General features: G+C 29.4%; 3 protein-coding genes across 12 annotated transcripts; 1 reads left to right on the forward strand and 2 right to left on the reverse strand.

Moving 5' to 3' along the window:
• Nucleotides 1–76: 76 nt before the first annotated feature.
• On the reverse strand, nt 77–2,663 carry MetRS-m (Methionyl-tRNA synthetase, mitochondrial). Of its 3 annotated transcripts, XM_089174097.1 has the most exons (7): nt 2,269–2,315; nt 2,105–2,197; nt 1,923–2,027; nt 1,574–1,805; nt 1,263–1,498; nt 960–1,194; nt 77–876 (listed from the first exon to the last, which is right to left on the reverse strand). In XM_089174097.1, the coding sequence occupies exons 3-7, from the start codon at nt 2,004–2,006 to the stop codon at nt 227–229; spliced, it is 1,437 nt and encodes a 478-aa protein (XP_089030223.1). In that variant the 5' UTR covers nt 2,007–2,027; nt 2,105–2,197; nt 2,269–2,315; the 3' UTR covers nt 77–226. The 3 variants fall into 3 exon arrangements, with proteins under 3 accessions (XP_089030223.1, XP_015188247.2, XP_015188248.2); XM_015332761.2 differs by having other exon boundaries at nt 1,923–2,197; nt 2,269–2,663; XM_015332762.2 differs by lacking the exon at nt 2,269–2,315 and having other exon boundaries at nt 2,090–2,197.
• Nucleotides 2,664–3,044: 381 nt separating this feature from the next.
• On the forward strand, nt 3,045–20,322 carry GlcAT-P (Glucuronyltransferase P). Of its 8 annotated transcripts, none has more exons than XM_089174098.1 (8): nt 3,045–3,274; nt 5,271–5,420; nt 14,875–14,956; nt 15,047–15,237; nt 15,349–15,403; nt 15,503–15,799; nt 16,265–16,422; nt 16,699–20,322. In XM_089174098.1, the coding sequence occupies exons 4-8, from the start codon at nt 15,058–15,060 to the stop codon at nt 17,095–17,097; spliced, it is 1,089 nt and encodes a 362-aa protein (XP_089030224.1). In that variant the 5' UTR covers nt 3,045–3,274; nt 5,271–5,420; nt 14,875–14,956; nt 15,047–15,057; the 3' UTR covers nt 17,098–20,322. The 8 variants fall into 8 exon arrangements, with proteins under 8 accessions (XP_089030224.1, XP_015188252.1, XP_015188253.1 ...); XM_015332766.2 differs by adding an exon at nt 5,026–5,071 and having other exon boundaries at nt 3,049–3,274; nt 15,349–15,799; XM_015332767.2 differs by adding an exon at nt 5,947–5,963 and having other exon boundaries at nt 3,049–3,274; nt 15,349–15,799.
• Alg10 (alpha-1,2-glucosyltransferase Alg10) lies at nt 19,345–22,818 on the reverse strand. The gene is made up of 4 exons (XM_015332792.2): nt 22,323–22,818; nt 21,897–22,227; nt 21,653–21,792; nt 19,345–21,552 (listed from the first exon to the last, which is right to left on the reverse strand). Exons 1-4 carry the CDS (start codon nt 22,509–22,511, stop codon nt 20,815–20,817), a joined length of 1,398 nt encoding a protein of 465 aa, XP_015188278.1. The 5' UTR covers nt 22,512–22,818; the 3' UTR covers nt 19,345–20,814.
• Nucleotides 22,819–23,030: the final 212 nt, after the last annotated feature.

The following is a 23,030-nucleotide window of genomic DNA, read 5'->3' on the forward strand; positions in this document are numbered from 1 at the left end:
AATATATGTGATATTGCGTTCTGGTTTTCATACTTATGCGCCATCTATTATACTATCTTTCACAAAATGTCAAGCATTTTATTTTCCGCACGCATTTTATATTTCGTATATTTTTATAATTAGATCCTATAGATATACTACAAATTTGTCTTTTAATTTATTGCCATAATACCTAAACGAATTACTATTTTATGTAGAAGACACAATGATTTTCTTCAATTAACGTTCAATCACTATTAATTAAATGGTTATAAATTAAGGTCAATGGGATATTGCCATAGTAAATATACATCACTGTATGTATCAAATTTATGAAGCTTTTTATTCGCTTAAATAATATCATACCATTCCGATCAAAATGTCTTTTGTCTGGTAAACTTTTCTTTTGGTACTGAGAAATCGTATCATACCAGGTGCGATTTTCTTTTGGTATTGACAAAAAATCAAGAATATTATTAGCCAATCTTGGAATAATCGGATACAATACCAAAGCAGATATTCTTATACTCTCTAATGCGATAGAAATGACAGCCTTCAATTCCATAAAAGAATTTCGATTATCTAAATTTTTGCTTAATACCCATGGCTTATGATATTCTACCATTTTATTTGCCATTTGTAATACGTTCATAGTCACATCAGCTACGCTATGTAGTTTATAATCTTTGTAATGAGATTGAGCTTTTTCACCTAAATAATTGATGCTCTCTATGGTTTGAATAGCTATGTCTGATTTTAAAACATCAACAAACTCCATCGGATTAGGAACTTCACCCCATGGATTAATAATATTACCAGTGCACCGACTAATCAAATTACCTAATGTATCTGCAAGCTCTGCATTTATTGTCCTTACAATTTTATTATTGCTGTAATCTATTAAAATCAAAACAAAGGTTATTTTTCTTTATGCTTCATAATAGAATGGAATGACATATTGATTGAAATGGTAAACTTACTCGCATTGCTATGAGGGACAGCTTCTCTTAAAATGAAATACCTCAAACCCTCTTCTGTGAAGTTAGCAGCTGCTTCAAAAGGTGAAATAACATTACCTATCGATTTAGACATTTTTTTATTATCAACTGTCCAATGTCCATGGCACAATATTGTTCGTGGAGGTTCCAATCCAGCAGCGATTAAAAATGCTGGCCAGTATATTCCATGAAATTTTAATATATCTTTACCAATAACCTACATTTTATATAAAAAAAATATATTTTTGATTAGACTTCACGAAGCATGTCATACAAATAATCTACCTGCAAACTCGGTGGCCAAAATTGTTTGTACGTATTATCTGGATAACCCAATACTGTTAAATAATTTACTAATGCTTCCAACCAAACATATATTGATTGATTTTTGTTTTGAGGTGTTGAGATACTCCAAGGAACTCTACTTGTAGGTCTCGATATACTTAAATCATACGAACTTATATCTTCTTCTATCCACTTATATAAAATCTTGTGATATTTTTCAGGTTGTACTGTAGTGTCTATAGAATAAAAAAATAATTTTTTCAATATAAAATAAGTATTTAGTATTTAATTTATTGTATGTAATATTATACCCTTTTTAATCCAATATTTCAATTCATCTTTAAGATTGCTTAATCTAAATTTATAATTGTCTTCTTCCGTCCACTCAACAGAATGACCTGATTCTTTAGAAACTTTAATTTTTTTACCAGATGCATCTGTTATTTCATCTAATTCTATATTGGTAAGAAATGCTTCGTCTGATGTACAGTACCATCCGGAATATTTGCCTAAATAAATATATCCTTTCGTGTCCAAAACATTCTAAAAATGTATGTACGTATTGCGTTACTATTTTTATTGACGTTAACAATTAATATGTAATAACTTATCTTTCTTTATATATAAAACACATGCCAATGATCAAAGAAATATAACAACCCAGAAGTGATGAACTGCATCAAAATGACGTTGCTCAGTGGTACGAATAAATGCAGAATAATTAATAGAAAACTTGTCACACATTTCCTTGAATTGTTTGGAAACCTGTGTGCAATAATCTGGTATTAGTATCTTAGCCAAATTTGCAGCTGTTTTTACTTTATTACCATGTTCATCCGTACCAGTGCTTAAAAACGTAGTATGACCAAGCATGGATCTGTACCTTGCAATGCAATCGGCTAATGCTGCACTGTACAAATGTCCAATATGTGGTGCTGGCATAAATGTGAAAGATATAAGTAAAGGCATTATGCAAAATTATTAAATAAAATAATATTTAATCTACCTGCATTTACATAAAATATTGGCGTACTAATATATACATTTTTAAGTGCATCATTTGTGTAATGCCTTTGTAAGATTCTGATTTGCAATATTTTTAACCTTCTTGATAAAAATTGAGCCATTTCTAACGACTTTATAATTTCATAATTTTTATACGATAAATATATTTTATAAATAATACTAAATACTTTGATATATTAAGTAGATATAAAAATGAACATATATCTCTAAACTTCACACCATATAACCTCTAAAAAAATTAAATGCAAACTTCTCCTTTAATGTAAGACCACATGCGCACGCAGAGCCAATGTATGGAATGAAGAGTTTAAGTTGAGGTCGTATAAAAGTTAAAAACAAAAAAAAAATAAGAAAAAACATAGATCCCAAGAGTTATCTAGAAAAATGGTTTGTATCTCTTAATATAAAATAAAATTCCATTGGAATTCGTCATATGTTGTTAGAAGTTAGCTTATTAAACATTATCACGTAATAAGAAAAAAATCATAGAACATATATAAAAGGTAAAAAGATAATAAATCGTTCTAACAAGGATCAATTTTGATAAACGATCAGAGAGAAAAGTAATGTTCGTTAATTTTTATTTAAATGTTATTACTATCTAATGTCTAAATTAGGAAAGTTTTCAAAAGAATGTAAAAAAGCTTAGGAAAACATCAATGTTTTATAGACGTATATACGCCGGACGGTAAAGTTGGTGTGGCTGGTGCTGCCAGGCAACAATTGTTCGTAAGAAACATGCGCGAGTTTTCGAGTCCTATGGAAGAAGAGGAGGAAAGTCGTCGGTGCGTGTTAGAACCGGACACGGGCCTCCTATCTCATGCCAGTAGCACCCCTTCACCAGAAGGGGTGGTAGACGTTGATTCCTCTGTAGGGTTTATTGTACTAGTGCGCGCTCGAACGATCCTCATTTTTAACAGCCGCGCAAATAACGCGGATTAGTTTTCCTTCGTCGAGCGGATTCTTCATCCTTTTTAAATATCATGGTGAGTTTTAAATATTTTTCGTTCTATATTTGATTTTCATTCTATACTTCCACTCTCTCAAATCTTATATGATAAATTTATTTACTTATTTCAACATTTTACGAGCTCACACGCCTACGTCAATGTATTCAGGTGACTTTTTCTTTTCATGTATTATTTAACAATGCGTTTCGTTTGGTCTCTCTGTTATCGTATCAGTTATCACGATTTTCGAAATGAGAATTAATTTTTTGTTTATTTTGTTTAAACTTTTTTCATTTACATTTCTTTTCGGTTAACATTCTCAATTGAGCTTTCAATCGTGTATCTCTTTTTTTAATCATAATTTTTCGTCTATTATTAGTTTATTTAAAGTATGCATTTATTGGTGAAATCTTGTTTATTGATATATGTCTAGAACATAATAATTAATCAAGAGAATACGTTTTTTATTACTCAAATGTCGTTGTTTTGCGATGGCGTGAAAATATGGTAAGTGGTGTACAGATTTTTAAGACTATTTTTTTTTATACGTCAGTTATATACAACAAAATACAAAAATAATATTCTTAAGAAAGTTGTTAACGTAAGTTTTTTCTGACTATGATAAAATTATGGACTTCTTTTTTTCTAAAAAGAAATCACCATTTATATTCGAACTTATAATGTATGTATAAATTAATTGTGTATTTAAAAATGACCAGATATTTTGAATATCGTCGAAATACTGAATCGTGTATTTGTGTGGAAGAAAAATCATAGAAGAAAAGAATTTTTGTTAATGAAAATAGAGCAGATAGAAGTATCTTTTTAGATAGTAATATTCTAAATGCAGTTCGATGAAGAAAGTGGCGCTATCTCTGCATAGATCAGGTCACTATGTATATGGGACTAACACTCATACCGGAAGGTCAATAAGGAAAGTGAAAACCTATTTGACACAGCTTAATGATGACGTTTAAGTTCTCTTTTACGCGGTATTTGCTAATAAGCTTTCAGCCTAGATTAAGACTCTGATTGTTTCCAACGTAAGAGATCGTTATTCGAACTAAGAACTATTATTACCTTTGATATAAATAAAGACGGAGATGAAAACAAATAAACATCTATATCGTAATATAATAAGTGTACATGTGATACATCAAATAATTTTCAATTTTATTTATTCTCTCTTTAAAAAAAAAATAAATGCATTTTATTAAGCCACTCTTTACGTTTAAACGTTTTTAAATTCATCAATACAATTTAACAAGTATTTTGTTTATTTTTATATTATCTAAATTGTTCTAAATTATTCGGTTAATGTAGTGTAAGTTTATACTTTTTATTAGAGTATTCGAATAGTAGGTATATTCGTTTAATTATCAAATATCGGATATCGAATTGAATAGTAAAACATTCGCATATTATCGAATATCGAATCGAATAATCAAATGTATGAATATTATCGAATATTTGAATGTAATCTCAATTCTACACCTTTAATGTTTTTTCATAAAATAATACGACGCAAGATTTGCGAATGATCAAAATCTTTGCATTTTAATTTATCAATCAGATTAGAAACTATAGTTTAGAATATTTTTCGTGTATAAAAAAAGGCTCGAACTTGGTATACAAGAATTTTAATTTTCAAACAAATGAAATATAAATATTCATTTATAATCTTAATGCATACAAAATTTACGTTGAAAGATATCGTAGATAAAGTTAACATTTTTGCGTATAAATCGTAACAATGACTATGACCGTGACACGCTTGCTTTTCACAGTCGAGAAGATAATTTAATAATCGCCGTCGTCATGAGAGTACCAAAGGTATCTTCTTTTCGATATTAATACTTTGAATATAACATTTGCTATTGTGTTAAGTTATTTTTTCTTTTAAAAAGAACAAAAATAGAAAATAAAAGAAAATAGAAAACTAATGAACAATAGTAATATTCAATTTTTGATAAATACCCAATGAATCGATCGTTATTATTTTTGTCCTTTATTTTTTTTTTCTTTCGAGTAGGAGTTACCGTTTCCGTCATTTCACCAAGATAAGATCTTGCTTGAGGAAGCGAAGTTTATTGGAAGGAGAAGAACATGTTTTCGATTCCGCAATCGTAATTTCCGGAACATTTCGCAATTGTGCTTGGACGATCAAGTTTTAGCTTACTAGGTGAGTACTATACGATATAAAGGATATAAATTCTTCTTTATAATATATCAACATTTTTTACGATCATTTTCATTTAATTCAAGTCTTTCCAACCATGAAATTTCATATTACGCTTCGTCAGCCTGTCATCTATGTTATTCGCGCATTATCGCGTTATATTCCATTTTCTCGTTATATTGCATTTTAAACGTACAATTATCTGCTAGAAATATTTTTCCAACATCAATTAATGTAACTTCTATTATTATTATTATTATTATTATTATTATTATTATTATTATTATTATTATTATTATTAATATTATTTTGTCAAAACTCATTTTAAAACGAAACGTTATGCATGATATCACATTTCGATTCTCAATAATTGCTATTGAGAAAACTTTCTTAAGTTCCTTCCGGTAGATACGACAAACATCTGCTGTTGAGTTCGCAACACCAGCAGTTGCATTAATTATTGCAATATCAAGAAATCCGTAATTAAGCTTCCCAGATTCTATTATATGTTACACATATGTCTTGCAAGTCTGGATCAATATGCCAGTAAGTACTATACGTATACATATACATTACATACATACATACATACATACATTGAAGGTGTAGCGAGAGAATGAAGGAGAGGAACAGAAAAGAGAGCTAGCGAGAGACATCACATGGTATCTGCTGATTGTGGTTATCGACCACCAGTCACGGAAAGCACTGTTGTCGACCCCCTCCTTCCTTATCATCCTCTCTTACAACCCCCTTTCAAAAAAAGAGTCTTCAAATTTAAAGAGATTTCCGATTACCGTTAGTCTTATCATAACAGCACACATACACACATCAATCCGCAGAACTTTCAAACAATCCTTTCGGATGAAACGAAACGGAACTAAATGAAAGCTTCTTTTGATATTTAATCTAATTTATTTGTATTACGATAGATTGACCTGTATGATTATTATTTCTTTTATTATCGCATGAATTATGAATCATACATGAATGTTTACATTCAGTAGATTCACCTGTACAAAGAGAATCGTATCAATAATTCGTTCATAGATCGAATCGTATTATAGTTACCAGTCTAGTAGGATTTGTTCTGTTCCTAATATTTATTTTAACGAATACGCAAACTTTAACTAGGTGAGCTACTATGCACAAATATATAGGGTGTTCCAATCAGAGAAAACTACGTAAATATTTTCATTGTTTTGAATGATATGAAAAATGTTTAATAAAAGATACTCTTGGATTGATTTCTATTATATACTTTTTTCAAAACCAATCAAAGTATGTTTTAAACGTTTTTCATATTATTAACAAAAAAGAAAATATTTAGGTGGCCTCTTTCAGACCTAGGGTACCCTGTATATATATTTATACATCTATATACGTGTATTGGTTATCGAAGAGAAAGAAACATATAAATCAATAGAGTCAAATAAAAGCGCGGATATGGCGCGTGACTAGGTCACGTGAATTATCGAATTATCCGTTTCCTTATGAGTTGGTTATAAAGTAACCACGTCTCTTGGGCATACTTGTGGTTGCAAGGGGAACGCATAAGAAACGATATATCTTATGATAGATATACACACATAATTCATCTCTCTCTCTCTCTCTCTTTCTCTTTCAATGTTCTTCTCTAGTCGTTTAAATACTGAACCGTCACATTTAATGGTTATACGATACGATGATGTTTCCTCGATGTCTGTGCAATACAGAAACAATAAGAAGAAATAGAAAGAATAGAAAAAAATAATCGTGTAAGTTTTTAAAGTTTAGTGATCATTTCTTAATTTTTTGTATAAGATCAACGATTTAATTGTAATGATATGAATTATTTTTTTATTAATTTTTTTTTCTCGATGTTATTTTCAAATATAATTTATAATGTTGATTTCATAATTTTTATCGTAAAAACGTATCCGTGTCTGTATGTTGTACCCCTTAATCATTGAATAAATAAAAATGGGATTATAAATTATTCCGCAAATGTAAACGAAAGATATACGTCCATACCATTTCGTAAATAGATTTGTTTCGAAGTACTTAAACACGTCGTTTTTATACTCGAAAGAAATCACGTATACGTTTTAACAAATTAATTTCCAAATTGAATTCTCCGTTATTTTTATTTCATTCCATATTATTTTTTTCTAATTTAAATCCACGAGATAAAAACACCTTTCAATCGACTTTCTTTATTATTCGTTGACCTATTTGTCGCTCCTCATGTATAACATATATATGTAATATATACGAATAAACGATATCTATATATATGTCTAAATATCTATTAGAATTTAAAATGTCTTGGGAAATTAAATTGATAAATATATTTGCAAATCCAATGATCGATATCAAACAATAAACGAGATTAGAAACGAACGAACCACGTACACAGATATATATACGAATACATATATATTAATACATAAGAGTATATAAGAAACATAAGAGCGAATCGCAAAGGCGAACTCACGTTTCTCAAGAATTCTTTATTATTCCGATAGGAGAACGAGGGCTGTCTCGTAAAAGAAAATTTTACGGTGTCTCGAGATGTAGATACCATATATACATATAACACATTCATAGATAGAGATCGTACGAGGCGCGTAAAATTCGAGCGAATGCGGGCAGTATGCGCACGAGATATAATATATGAACACACACCGAGGAGTGCGCTGCGCCATTTCGATCTAACCTGAATGAGTTGCCGAGGTCGTCATAGTGGAGGAGAGTTTAGCGCAAGCTGCTAGTGCACCCGCAGACGATTTGCGAGTTCGTCAGTCGCGGCTCGGCGACGAGCGTACACGCATCCATTCGCGCGTTACTTCTCTCATTCGATACCAACTATCAACTACATTTCTTTTTATTTATTTCTTTTTTTTCTTTTTCTTCTTCTATTTTCCGTATTTCGTATAAACACGCGATAAATCACGACATAAATTTGAAGTTTATGGGGGAAATACACTGATGCACGCACGCACGCACACATACGAGTACACACAAATACACAGAGTGCGATGAATCATGCGAAAGAGAATAACCGATGAAAGGAGAAGACGTACAAAGTCGACCGACATGCGGTCAGTACGCTCTTACGAGTAAGCGTAAAATGGTATATCTAAAAATAATTAGAGCCCACGATTAGGAGAAGGAAAAAGAAAAAGGAGGAGGCAATATGTTTTTTATTTCATTTTTATTTTATTTTATTTTTTACAAAAAAAAGATAAAACATCGAAGAGGATGTAAACAATCTATTTCTTATTTTATTTCTTTCCTTCTCTCTCTGTATATCTTTCTCTTTTTCTTTCTCTTTCTCATCTATTTTTCTCCTTTTTTTTCTTCGTTTAATTTTAAAATTATTACAGTTGTTATTATCTTTTTTAATTTTTATTTTACTATAAACTCAATCACGCGTAACGACTTCTTGCATTAAACTTCGACGTATGACTCGCGTGTTCCAATCTAAAACGCGTATATGCGTGTATTTATGTATATGTGTGTATATACGTACTCCTATCGCTGCAAGATGTAATTAAATCGGACTTTCAAACTTTCAGTCACGCGATTTCCTCTCTATCTTTCTGTTGTGGGTGGATTTGGTTTGTCCACGCGAGACCGATATCTATGCGATTATACTATTTATTTACCACTCTCGCAACACGTTTCCGAAATTGAAAGACGAATATTCGAAACGTATTGCAAACTAAAATTAAATAAAAAAATAACAATATTATTTACAAAATCTTACGAAAGAAACCGTTTATCTTTATTTTGTGATTTTTATTTCCCTGTATCTCGCGATAAGACGTATCCATTTATTTTCGCGTGCCATGTCAATTAATTATATTCGTAATTTAGATCTAGATATACTAATTTTTTATTATTTTAAATATCAAGGAGAAAAGTTTTTATTGAGGACAATGTTACATATGTATTGTATATCTATCGTATTTTAAACGTACGTAGATTATGTTTAAATATTTAATATATAAATGCATATTTTTTATTTTGGTTGGTTGTTTTCGTTTAGCGTACCACGAAAAAATATAAACTTCATTTACGTTCATGCATACGGTTAAGTTGCGACACGAGAGCGGGATACTTTCCGTCGAATTTGCTGTAGCACGTGTTCAACGGTTATGAGTCGCTTAGGTTTTATAGCCACTAGTATTTCACGCGCCGCGTATTTACCGTTGCACGTGTGTCTCTACGATTCTCTTTCGGTTTATACCGTAATAGTGATTTCTTAATCTCATTGAAGTTAGATTTAGATCTTTATTCGGAATTATCGTTGAAGCAAACACTCGATTAAATAATAATACTTTTTGCGATATCTATCTTTCGTAATTTTCCATGTTTTATGGTATCAAAAAATCCAGTTAGATTCGTTTAGGTAGTTTGTTTTTTTCATCGATGTAATTTAATGATTGAGTGTTTTAATTAAAATATCTTTTTTTTCTTCTTTTTTGTGCTTATTTAATTTATTTTATTATACATTTCTATTTTCGTTTTCCTCTATTTAATTATCAATTTTGTTAATTTCAGTATTTTAAATATAATAAATTTAATTATTGAAATGATGTTTTCATTTTCGTGTATCAATTATTGATAATTGATATACGAAATTCGCCTGTAGGCAGATAACCTATCGTACACGTAATCCAAGAATACATGCTTCATTGAATCTTTCGAATCTATATAAATTAGAATAATTTATAAGGTGTATAGTAGTCTTGATAAATGAATCGACATCTATTGTGTCTACATAGAATCACACATGTATAACACACACATCGATTTTCTTAATTCCGCAGTCTCGTCTCGGTTAGTTCGTTGCTTTTATTCGATGAAAAAAGCATTATAGAAGTATGTCAACCGTCGTCTTGTTTGATCGAAGAATGAACAAAAGATCTACTGTGTTCATTTGTTCGTTCGTTCATTCGTTTAATATTAAGTTTTTCTTATTTATAAATTTATTTCAAAAATTGTAAATTAAAAAGAACTTTCTCGATTTAAAAATAGAAAATTATCCAAAATTTGTAATTTTAATTGAAAGGATTGATCGAGTTTGCCTAGATGTTATTGCATTTTACGTGTTAAGAATAATTTCCTCGGATGCACCGTTTTATTCGTGTATTTGCATAATTGAATTCAGAATTAAAAGAAATTAGTTTAATATGCAATTTCTGTTAACAACGATCTAATTATATCAACTACGCAATAAACTAATTTTTTATTCTTCTAATTTAAGAACAACATACGTAAATGGAACATACTTGCAACGTGCTGACGAAAATAACAAACGAACGAATTATCTTTTTCGTTTTTTTATTCTCAATTGTTCATTCGAATGTTAAACAAATAATTTTGAAAATATATCGCGCGTTAATAAAACGCGAAGTACACATGTTTAGGGTAAATGAAAAAGAAGATATTATTCAATTCTGTTACAATATTTGAATATGCAAATTGTAAGAAATTTAAGAAACGCATACATATGTACATAATACGCCTATGTAAGTATTTACATAGCAGTCATCAATCTTCTTATTCATTTATTACGTAAAATAAATTATAATTATATATTATAATTATATATTAAAAATGTTCACATATATTCGACATGTAATAATAATACTAAAAATTTATATATTTTATGTGTAAAACTTCGAAATAGATGACAAGGCAACGAATTTTAAATTGTTCTCAATTCACGAAAATATTAATTCTTTCTAAAAAAAACCTAAAACAATCGTTGAACTTGCCTACGTTAATATTAAATAGAAAACAACAACTACATACCGTTATATATTTGCTTTTTTTAACGTAAATAGAATAATCTACTGTAAAATAAATGAAAAGTGAATAATTTTGTACGATGTGTAATTGATCGCGATGTGTTATTATTGACTGTTAGTTTACGTACTTTCAATATTTATCTCGCTCTATTTTATAATCCTTTGAGAATCGTGTTTTTTTCTTTTTTTTTAAATACAAACTCAATTGCGTGCAAGGTACTTTTATACGTAGTAGTATATTATGTGGAGAGAACGTATATGTTATATAGTGCGATCGCACGCACATCGATTAGAATGATACGCGTGTATTAGTGGCGTCCTTGTATTATCTAGCTAGTATAGAACACGATAGATTATTTTATGTAAATTGTAGCTTAGCGTACAGATATTAGAGAGCAAAATAGTTCTAGACTATTGACTCCTTGAAACAATACATTTATAGGGTCTAAAATTACTTTTATTATTATTATTATTATTATTATTATTATTATTATTATTATTATTATTATTATTATTATTCGATCTACGTATCATTGAATCAATTGATACCAATTATCGTGTAAATCTAACTCTCAAAATGTCACGGTCTAAAAAAAGAAATTTTAAAATAACGATCGAAAGTATAATTAAACGTGTTATTTTTATTTATATCGTTCAAGAGGGAATGAAAATGTGCAGAAACAAATTGGTTCGGTTCACGCTAGATATATTTTGAAATTAAATAATATTTTTTTATATTAATCGTGCTTTTAAAATAATTAGCAGTCTTTTTTATCTTCACTTTGAGAATGAAATTTATACATAAAAGAAAAAAAAGAACCAAAGGAAAAAGAAGAAAAAGAAAAATTTCGGGATTATTTTGAATTTGTCATCGTGTGTAGGTAAATGTGTAATTTTTAACAGTGTCGAGAGGTAGAGGGACACGATTATAAGCGGAAAAATATTTTTATATTATATTCGCGATCTTCGTTGATGATGGCTTAATTGGTCACTTTGTTCGACGTAGGAAGAGAGATATAATAAAGTACTTGTATCGACGAACGAATCACATGGTCTCTTTCTCTTTCTCTTTCTCTTTCTCTCGGAGATCACAATTTTCACTCTCTTTGTCTTTTGAGAAATTCGTTGATTCATGTAGTAAAAAAAGATTCGATTTGATATTGTATTATTGTTCGTCTCTTGAATACATTAGTAGCGGTTTATCGATAGAATTTCAACTGAAAACGGATGTTCTTCCTGCCAGTTTTATCGCATTACGCCTTCGCTTTGCTTCTCGCACAAAGTTTATCCAACGCTTGTTTCTCGAGCTTCCTCGTGACACAAGGATCAAAGTCGCTTTCTCAAAAATAATTCTAAACATTTATTTATGCCAGTGGTTCCCAAAGTGGACGATGAAGCGATTCAGGGGGGGCTGATGGCCACAGGCGAATTTGGGAAGAGGGAGTGAGGACGATGAATTTTCTTTTTTGAATTACAAAAAAAAGGAAAACCAACAAATTAATTTTCAGGGAGGTGATAAGTAATACTTTTTCTGGAAAGGGGCGATAAAACAAAAAAGTTTGGAAACCACTGATTTATGCAATTGTATATATTCATTTTTCAACATTTTTTCGAATGTATCATTCAAATTGGTGTTCATTATATTTAATGCACAACTTTCATCGTTTAATTATCGATTTGCATATGACGGAACACATCCGATGATTATTGTCTGTTATCGTATTATAATTGTAAGTTATCGAACGACTGTTCTATAAACTCTTCTTCTAACAACTCATTTAAATATTGTGAGGAAAGCAACTCTTATTCATTCTGTATATCATAACTGTAAGATGTGTGAACAGAATGTATGTGTGTGTATATGGAAATAGATATTGGTATGTAGGATATTAAAGAAACATCGTTCCTTCCCCTATCGTTTATACTATTCTTGGAAGTTCGAAAAACAAAGAGGCTACCTGCGATATAGGAACTCTCTCTTATTAACGACGATGAGGAAATGAGAGAGATAAGACATAGAGGCTAGAAATGGTGAGGAAAAAGATTAGAGTGTTAGTTGTAGAGAGTGAGTTATTGCAAATTTATTGATGAATATTTTCTATGAGATGGTAGATTTGAGTTGGAATAGTTCTTACCAAAAATCGTAATTTGCAAGTATAAATTAAATTTTATTTCTTATACAAAATACTCTTTTTTAATTATTTTTCAAGTTTATCCCACATAACTTTGATTTTTATTTATCAACGATCGAATCTACAAAATTAATAATCGCGATAAACTTATAGATTATTAAATATCTGATTGTATTTAAGTGATGATTCACAATAATTATTAATTACCTTAAACATTTCTTATTTTTGATTTTACTGTTAAATATTCAGGACCAACGTTTTACGCTATTTCTAAAGGGACACATTTAACGGTCTAAAGAATTTTTTCCTCGAGGCCATCTTTTTATGAAATTTAAAGGTTATCAGTATGTATTTTTTCCATCAATTGGTTTCTCGTGTCTTTGTAAATAAAAAAAATGGATAGGCTAGAAAAACATTTTATTGATTTGCGCAATTGTATCCAGCTTTATTTTTTGTTGAATTTATTTAAATAATAAAGATATTATTCAAGGTTGAATTCATATTAAAAATTATATTTTTTTATCACAATTATAATTATAAAAATTGATTATCTATCTTTTTATCTTAACCCTTTCGCTACGGTGGGCCTCGCCGCGGAGTACCTCGTCTAGAACGGAGCGACGTACCGAAAGTAAGAACATTAAGTGCGCGCAGTCTTTAGCATTCGGAACCTTTTGTCTCAAAAACGACTTTGTGACATTACTTTTAGAAACAAAATGATTTGTGTTCATAATTTTTCCATGGATATATTTTTAATTCAACAATACAATTAATAATACACGAAGCGATACCATTTATCTTAACATTTGGTTCCATTTTTGGAGCGGGTGACTATAGTCACCCGTCGTGTATAGGTGGCATCGTGTGACGGGTGACTATAGTCACCCGTCGTGTGCGGGTGTCGTTTTGTGGCGGGTGACTATAGTCACCCGTAGTAGTGAAAGGGTTAACCACTTGCGCTTCACGTAGGATACGTCATTTTCATTATGTGATAAACGCCTATCTACGTGGGTACACGTCGCTCGCAGTTTTGAAACAAAAGCATCTCGACGTGCGTGGCACGTCTTTGTAGCCCAAGCGGTTAATGTATAAATAGTGTACTCTATTTATTACGATTATTTCTTTAATATAATATTTCTAACGAAATATCGTTCAATTAAAATTCATTCAAAAATGATATCCAAATGGGTTTTTAATTATTAATTAAATTGATCGTTTAAAAGTGAAAAATCTACTCTTTGTTATTCTTTAATCAAAAATTATTTCTATATTAAGACAATGGAAGATAATAATTTATGATATTTATTGTAGCTTATTCATTTATTTTAAGTTCTTCATTCACGATATTTATTAAAGATCTCCTTGCTATCATTTAGAGATTAACTTAATTATCAGTTGTATTTAATGATACGTATTAAATTAATAAACTTAATACACATTGATTAGATCTTATCGTATTCGAAAATGATAATATATTTTCTTATCAAAAATGTATGAAATATTGGTAAACGTTTTAATTTTTGACAGGTTAGAAAACTTTAGAGTCGTAAGAAGAAGTAACAACGAGGACATAGGCAAGGTATTCAATGTGTACAACATTATCAGTCAGGTATCAAAAGATTTTATTAAAAATCCTAATCTTGATTTTTTAAATAATTGTTCCAGCACAAGTAAATACTCGATAATATCTTGATTACAGGCAGTTGTAAAATGAAACCGTCCATGAAAATGGGAATGATAGCTTTAGTAGGTGTTTGCGTGGTATTTTATCAATACCATTTATCCACCGGGGTTAGATTCGATCAGGCGATCGATTTTAGTGCCGGTGGATCTATCGACGACGAGGTTGAATCACATCATATTAGATTCCCAAGGTTTACCTCGGAAATGGTAATGATTGTTGTTTTGTAATTAAAATTAAAAAAGAACAAAACAACAAAATATCTGCATATATCATTATTGATAACATAATTTGTCTTCAAAATAAAAATGAATTCACAGATAATGAATGCAGTACGTCGAGTACAAGACTTGAACGGTCTCAGTCCGGAAGTTGGTACGTTGTTATTCAAAGAAATTTTGTTACAATTGAACAACAAAAATGTTCTTGAAACAACGGAAAACGATTCGCGAATTTTACAACCCTGTCCAAAAGTTGTCACCTCGAACGTCTCATGTACGCCGCCGCCGTCGCCGCCGTCGCCGCCGCCGCCGCCTTCCACTTTATCATCATCGTCGTCCACGAAAAATGAAATATCATCTTTAGATCCTCTCTACATCATCACCCCGACGTATCGTAGACCAGAACAAATTCCAGAGCTCACTAGGATGTCTCACACGCTTATGCTAGTCAAAAATGTTCACTGGCTCGTAATAGAGGATGCATACGTTGCCACGAAACAAGTTACCAGACTACTCGAACGTACTAAATTAAAATTCGATCATTTGACGGGTGAGTATATCTTCTGTTTCGTTTTCCAATACTTCATCATCGTTAAGAAGTTTTTTCTCTTCTGTTATGCTAAAAACTTCTTCTACTTTTAACTACTCTCCTCCATAAAAAAATATACGGATATTTTTGTTCTCTGATTAAAAAGAGAAGTCGTTGAAAATTAATTAAGTTAAGTGCAACCACTGAAGATTATTTTAAAAGGAAAATATTAATACCGAAAGAGTGTACTTTATTGATCAGTATATTCATATTTCTTTATTTATAATATATATCCACATTTATTTCATGTGTAAAGGCAAATAGATATATTCATTGTTTTTTTCATTTATTTTAATTATTAAATCAACGTTAATAGCAGACGATGATATTACTATCTATATGTAATTTCAATTTGATGAAAATACTTGTTAATAATTATAAGAAATAATTCGTAATAATGTAACGAGAGAACGTTATTTGTTTCAGCGCCAATGCCAGAGAAATATAAATTTAAAAATGGTGCAAAACCACGCGGTGTTTCCAACAGAAATCGCGGCTTGCAATGGATAAGAGCGAACGCAACGAAAGGGGTACTTTATTTCGCTGATGACGATAACACCTACGACATAGCTTTGTTCGACGAGGTAATAAGCTCATTTTCTTTATACAAATTTGCCTGTTTCTAACAGAATATTTTAGTTTTCAAATTAGCAAGATATTGATCTTTGATTGTCAATTTACCAAAATTTAAATTTACTTATATCATCTAATTTATGATCAATATTTTTCATACACAATTTATCTCTATATGTAATAAATAATAAATGAGTTGATATTATGATAACATGATATGTAATATTATAACAAGTTTATTACTAAAACACTATATTCGAAAATTGTCAAATATACGAACATTTCAGATCCGCAAAACAAAAACGGTGTCAATGTTTCCGGTTGGTCTTTGCACTAAATTTGGTTTAAGCTCGCCGATCATAAAGAACGGAACGTTTGCTGGTTTTTATGATGGATGGGTCGCAGGTCGTAAATTTCCTGTGGACATGGCAGGTTTTGCTGTGAATGTTAAATTTTTACTTCAAAGGCCAAACGCGACAATGCCGTTTAGGGCTGGTTACGAGGAAGATGGTTTCTTGAAAAGTCTTGCACCATTGGAACCACGAGACGTTCAATTATTGGCAGACAATTGTACGAAAATACTAGCGTGGCATACGCAAACAAAAAAAAATGAACCGAGTGCACCATTGAATATGAAACTTTATGGTTCGACAAATCTCGTCAAATTGAAAGAACAAATAGTATGATGTCTGGTCAAATTTAACATCATTTACCGAAGATAAGAAAGAGTCCCAAGTACTCGTCCGTTTTATTTCTCGAACCTGTTTCTACGATGGATAGGTGCAAGAAAAAAAAGCTATGTGATTTAGTGCCTAAAGTATTTCTCCTATTTGTAATCTAAAGAAAAAGAAAAGGAAGAAGTTGAAGAAGAAAAGAAAGAAGAATAATGGGATGTTCTTAAGCTGAACCATCAACATGACGGTGAAGCCTTTGATTTAACTTTGAATTTAAAGGCAAACGTTTACCTCATAGCCGTGGGATCGAAAATAAATCTCCTACATTGCAGTAGTATTGTTTACTGTAGTATAGTGTCGATATATAGTGCATTTTTAATTATGAAATATAAATATATAAATATATAAATACATGAACACACACTCCAGCGAACAGTACAGATCAATGACCAATCGAGGGGAGTTTATTCGATTCTAGTGAACATAGTGATAGTGAAAGGTTTTTTGTGAGAAAGAATGGTGAGGGGAACAATGTAAAAAGAAAACCAAAAAAAGAAACAAGAAAAAGCGAGTAACTATCTCTGGACCAGTAAAAATGTAGCGCAAGTGTGAGAGCTCGAATTGAATCTGCCTAAGCCACTAAATATGCACTTCATTGTATTAATATGAAATATTATTAATAACAAGTAATAACCAGAGATTTTTTTGTCTATCGTATTTGGGACAGTCTATATGCAGTCATATTTGAAATAATAATTTCAACTTACGATTTTTGATCGAACATTGGACATCGTTGCATGCTAAAGCTTTGTACCATAAGAAATATTGCCAATGTAATATGTCCTAAAGTCGGAAGAACATTTTCTGAAAAAATGGTGTACCATTCAATCATTATATTGAAGAAGACCTTTTACTGTAGAAAAAATATCAAATGAGAGATTATTCGAACCGGTTATTATAAAAGTGATCTAATTGGAATTAGATTAATTTTTGTTTGAAGATATTTCGACATTAAGGTTAAAAAAATAATAAAAATATGTCTTTGAAGATCTTAAGTGACTTAGATCACTTTTATAATTACTAGTTCGTTTATTAACAATTTTTGTTAAATATACATACATATTCAGGGATCATCACTCTTCGTTGATATTTGGTCCTCTTCTTATCATGATTGTCCTTTAATTTTAACGTGAAAAATCATTTCCATTTAAGAAAAGAAATGTACTATGGTCAAGTAAACTCTATGAATTCGATAATATGGTCTTGATATTGCACTATTGTAAATTGACTTATTTGTACATAGAGAGCATGCCGTGCTTCCTAGGCAGAAAGTTATAAATATCGTATATAAAATACCAAGGGAAAAAAGGTCAAGATTTTCTTTATTTTTATTTTCGGTTCGATAACCAGTGTTGAATTGATTAATTAAATTAACAAATAGCTTGTGTTAAGGTGTATAAATTTTTAAGCGACGTATGCATTGATTTTATTTTTTTTCGCACAATTAATTCGTCGATAATTGTTGTTTTATTTCTAATTTAGCATTATATTAATTCTTATTTTGATGAAGAAATAAAATAGAGAAAAAAAGAAAGAGAGAGAGAGACAGAGAGAGAGAGAGAGAGAGACAGACAGAGACAGAGAGAGAGAGAGAGAGAGAGAGAGAGAGACAGACAGACAGACAGACAGACAGACAGACAGACAGACAGAGTTGTATCAAAAAAGTTTTGCATATCGAATTATGGCTGTCAACGTTTTGAATAATTTTAAAATTGTAAAAGCGTTAGTTATATTCTGCACAGATTTGTGTAAAGTCGAAGAATGTAGCCGTTCCGATAACAGGAAACGAAAAAAAAGAAAAAATATGAAAAAAAGAAGAAAATATCTCTTTCCTATTAAAAAGAAAACAATCACGAATTAGTAATTGAGTCACTTATAAACAAAAATTCTATATTGAAAATGAATACTACTCACACACATAAATAAATATATATAGTCTAGAGGAAAATTATTACATATTTAAAAATAGGACATTTTTTCTCAAAGATTTATATACAAAGTAACGGATATTACAATGAGTTTTTAAATTTATGATAGCGTTTCGATTTTATTTTTTATTTCTTTTTAGGTATATATATATATATATACAAACGACGTTGTAAAAATGAGAGATAAAATGTGAAAGAAATGCAATGAACAGATTATTCCATTAATCATATTGACGCAGAAGTCAGTAAAAGATACAAATATGTATTTACGTATACATATATATATATATATATATATATATTTTTGCTGCAAATCATTTTGCAATGTACAAAACAAAAAGAAAAGTCTTTATATAGTTTTTATTTTTTCGAATATATTCATATCCCTTGTTATGATTTTTGTATCAAAGTATCTACTTAAATACAATCCCCTTTTTAAGATAGAAACGATAAACAAAAAAGTAAGAGATATAATTAAGTTTATTATTATTAAATACCTGTCATTTCCTATGTAATAAATTAAGTTCGTTTAGGTCTTAGGCTTAATATGAAGATCAGTTGTTACTAATATTATTATTTACAATGCGTTGTATAGTATATCGTAGATGCATTATACTGATGTAAAGAATATCGAGCAATAATATGATAAATACAATAATGAAATTCAAAGAATATGTTCTATTCTATTGTATTACATTATATTATATTATATTAAAATAAAATGAAATGATCAACAATAAAACAAGAGCATCACTCTCTCGATAAGTATTATAAAATGAAACTCAACTTCTATTTATAAATTTGGAATCGTTTTTCTCATATAGGATTCCAACAATCAAATGTACATATGCTTTCCAAATTGTATATGATAAATATTTTGACGATAATTATTAAAAAAAAATATTACTGACATAATAAATATTAAGCGTCGGAATGATTTTTATTGTACGAATCGTCAAATTTTCATCATATAATTTGGATCGTTATAATCATGTAATCTGAATTTTACTAACGCGTATGTACGCGTGAAACATTAGCGACGAATAAAAAAATTATAAAATTATTACATGCGAGGACTGATCACAAATATCATAGAAAATAAATAAAAAATAATTGTTTTCATAGACGTAAGAAAAATTCTCAAATCTATTCATTTAATCTATATTCTAATTTTCGTGCGACTGCTAATATTGGAACTACAGAGACTGTATATGATGAAAAAATACCAAATAAAAAAGTTAAAAAACAATTGGTTATTGATTCTTATTTAACAAATAAAATTTTTATTTTATTTCAATCATTTTCAATAGATTTTTGAAAACTTATAAATATATTGTATGTTATTAGACATAATTTTAAATTTGAGAGGTAACAAAGACTTGTTAATCATTTATTAGACATAATTAAATAAACAGAATAGAAAAATCCTAACTTAAAATTAGCAGAATGAAAAGAAAATAGCCAAGCTTGACTATGCGTTTATATTGAAGTCTGTACTATTCTATTTTAAGATACTGAAACGAAATCATCCAGAAATGAAATGTAAATCTAATTATATCTTTCAGATAGAGCATTGTCGTCTCAGATAACTTTTTATTAGCAAAAACAAAATTATATATCATTTTATTTTATAATTTTATAAATGATATATATGCTTTTCTATAAATGAATCTAGTCAGAATAGATTCCTAGCTTTTGCATTTTATTAACAATTGAAAGAAATTATCAAACAGAAATTATCTTACCAAGATATTCTCTGGGGATGAATTTGATCTTCCCAATAAAATACTTTGTTAACAAATATAAAAAATTGTAAAAGATTAACTATCAAATTCGTGAACGATTCCATAACAATTTGCCAATTTTGTGGTTTCCTCATACTTAAACGATAAAAAATATAGGGGATAATAAAATATCGTGGTTCTAATAATAACTGTAATACAAGAGCTATAGTTGTGCAGAAAATAAAATTAATTTTCGTTGCAAATCTTATATGACTTATTCCATACAGTGCGCTATAAATTGTAAAACAATATACAGGTACTAACATATATCTTAATAGAAAATATTTCCCCATAAATTTATTCCATATGTAAAATGTGTAATGTCTATTGTCGGCTAATACATATGGATGAACAAGGGTATTGCAATGAACTATAATTGTTATAAGTGCAAAAATAAAACTCGACAAGATCCAATGATCCTGAATACTTTGAAAAAATTTGGAACAATGCGGTATCATGTAAGGCCATAAGAAGGAAAATAGAAAAACAGAAAAATAAAATAATTGCGGTATATGAATCACTGGTACATGCGCGGTACGATCACCAACAACAATACCACCGTTCCAAATAAGAAAAATTAAAAATATTATGCCTACCATTATATAGGGAAAAAGATTAATACTTATTTTAATAAGGAATTTAATAAATGAGATTTTACCATTATTTGCTTCATCCACTATACTCTTCCATAACAACTAAAAAGTACATAATTTTGTCATATTCTGCTCACAAAGACTATATAGAATTATGTCATATGTTTCTCTCAATTTTAATACAATATTTTGTGTGTCTTACCTTTAAATGAACCGGTGTATTAATGGCAACAGCCATTGTAGGTTTCTGCGAATGTTGATGTATTAAATCCACAAGACGTTCCAAGGTGAGAAATATAACCCAAATAACATTTGTTTGTCTGATCAAAATGCTTAACAATCCTATATAACATAACAAGTAAAATGTAAAAATACATATTTTTATGCTTTGAAAGAATGTATGCATTTGCTAAATAAAAGTAAGTATTATAAGTTATTATACATACCAGTGAAAGCTGAAAATTTGTAATATGATTGAAAGTGTAGTAATAACATCAATAATACAACATTGACAGATACAACATCTGTATAATATAGAAAAAACCAGAAAAATAATGGAGGAAACATTGTAATATCGTATGCTATCTCTAACTGCATCCAATCTTCCCAATTATTTTTATGTATTTGCTTCATTAAAGAATACGTAAGATAAAAGTTAGCAAATGTACCAAATAAATTTATACATCTTATATAAAATATAGTACAAAGATTTAAAGGAGATAATATTGCAGCTGTGAGAAAATACAAGCCAGGTAAAGTTGTAATTTTTGAGTCCCACTGAAATAAAAGCAATGCAATATAAAATACATTATATTAATTTGATATTTATAATATTAGTAAAAAGTGAAAAATAAAAGAAACTCTTTATTTACCACAGTAAAATTTCCATCGCAATATTGTAAAGTTTGTGGTATGTGAAACATTTCATCGATATAATAATGCGGTTGGATTTTATTTAAATAAATAAAAAGTGATGAGGTACTTGTGATAAATATGATAAATAAAGCACATTTGTAGATTGAATAATATGTTGATTCAGACTTGAATTTTAACAATATCATTATTGTCGCTTATATAATTAAACAATTTGATTATTGTTAACAGATAAATATTATCTAACTTCAGGAAGTCAAACGCGTATAAGAGCATCTAACCTACAATATTCGTCAACAAATTACAGACACATCTAAATATATATATATAATGATATGTTATATTATGTAAAAAATAGAGTGATTATATAAGTATTATATTATTATTAACTAGATAAATTTATACACGAGTTTACCCTACTACGATCGTAAAGGTTACGTTCGATTAATTTCACTTTGAATTTTCTTAATTAAAATTTCGCGCTAGACGAAATTGTGCAAAAAATTTTAGCCAATCGTGTTAATGGTAATTCTTGATTGGTCGACTTTTCGCTTTCGTTGTGTTTGTCATTTTCATTTGAGCGGTAAATTTTATAAAGTGAGTTCAAGTATTTTTATCATATTGAATTGTTTTGTTGACAAATATTTTATTTATAAATATATCTTGTGTGTTTTATAGTGTTATAGTTTATCTATTTCTTTTCAAAA

Source organism: Polistes dominula, unplaced genomic scaffold (genome assembly GCF_049000335.1).
Source record: "Polistes dominula isolate Pdom_NZ unplaced genomic scaffold, Pdom_raw_medaka contig_277, whole genome shotgun sequence".
Classification (NCBI taxonomy): domain Eukaryota; kingdom Metazoa; phylum Arthropoda; class Insecta; order Hymenoptera; family Vespidae; genus Polistes; species Polistes dominula.

Excerpts from the sequence above, each read along its gene's own strand:
- MetRS-m (XM_015332761.2), bottom strand. The coding sequence starts at position 2,389 with ATGGCTCAATTTTTATCAAGAAGGTTAAAAATATTGCAAATCAGAATC. Across the intron at positions 1,499-1,573 it reads GAAATATTGGATTAAAAAGG|ACACTACAGTACAACCTGAA; the intron begins GTATAATATTAC and ends TTTATTCTATAG. Across the intron at positions 1,195-1,262 it reads TTTGGCCACCGAGTTTGCAG|GTTATTGGTAAAGATATATT; the intron begins GTAGATTATTTG and ends TATAAAATGTAG.
- GlcAT-P (XM_015332766.2), top strand. The coding sequence starts at position 15,058 with ATGAAACCGTCCATGAAAATGGGAATGATAGCTTTAGTAGGTGTTTGC. Across the intron at positions 15,800-16,264 it reads AAAATTCGATCATTTGACGG|CGCCAATGCCAGAGAAATAT; the intron begins GTGAGTATATCT and ends TATTTGTTTCAG. Across the intron at positions 16,423-16,698 it reads ACATAGCTTTGTTCGACGAG|ATCCGCAAAACAAAAACGGT; the intron begins GTAATAAGCTCA and ends CGAACATTTCAG.
- Alg10 (XM_015332792.2), bottom strand. The coding sequence starts at position 22,511 with ATGATATTGTTAAAATTCAAGTCTGAATCAACATATTATTCAATCTAC. Across the intron at positions 21,793-21,896 it reads CAAATTTTCAGCTTTCACTG|GATTGTTAAGCATTTTGATC; the intron begins GTATGTATAATA and ends TATGTTATATAG. Across the intron at positions 21,553-21,652 it reads ATACACCGGTTCATTTAAAG|TTGTTATGGAAGAGTATAGT; the intron begins GTAAGACACACA and ends TGTACTTTTTAG.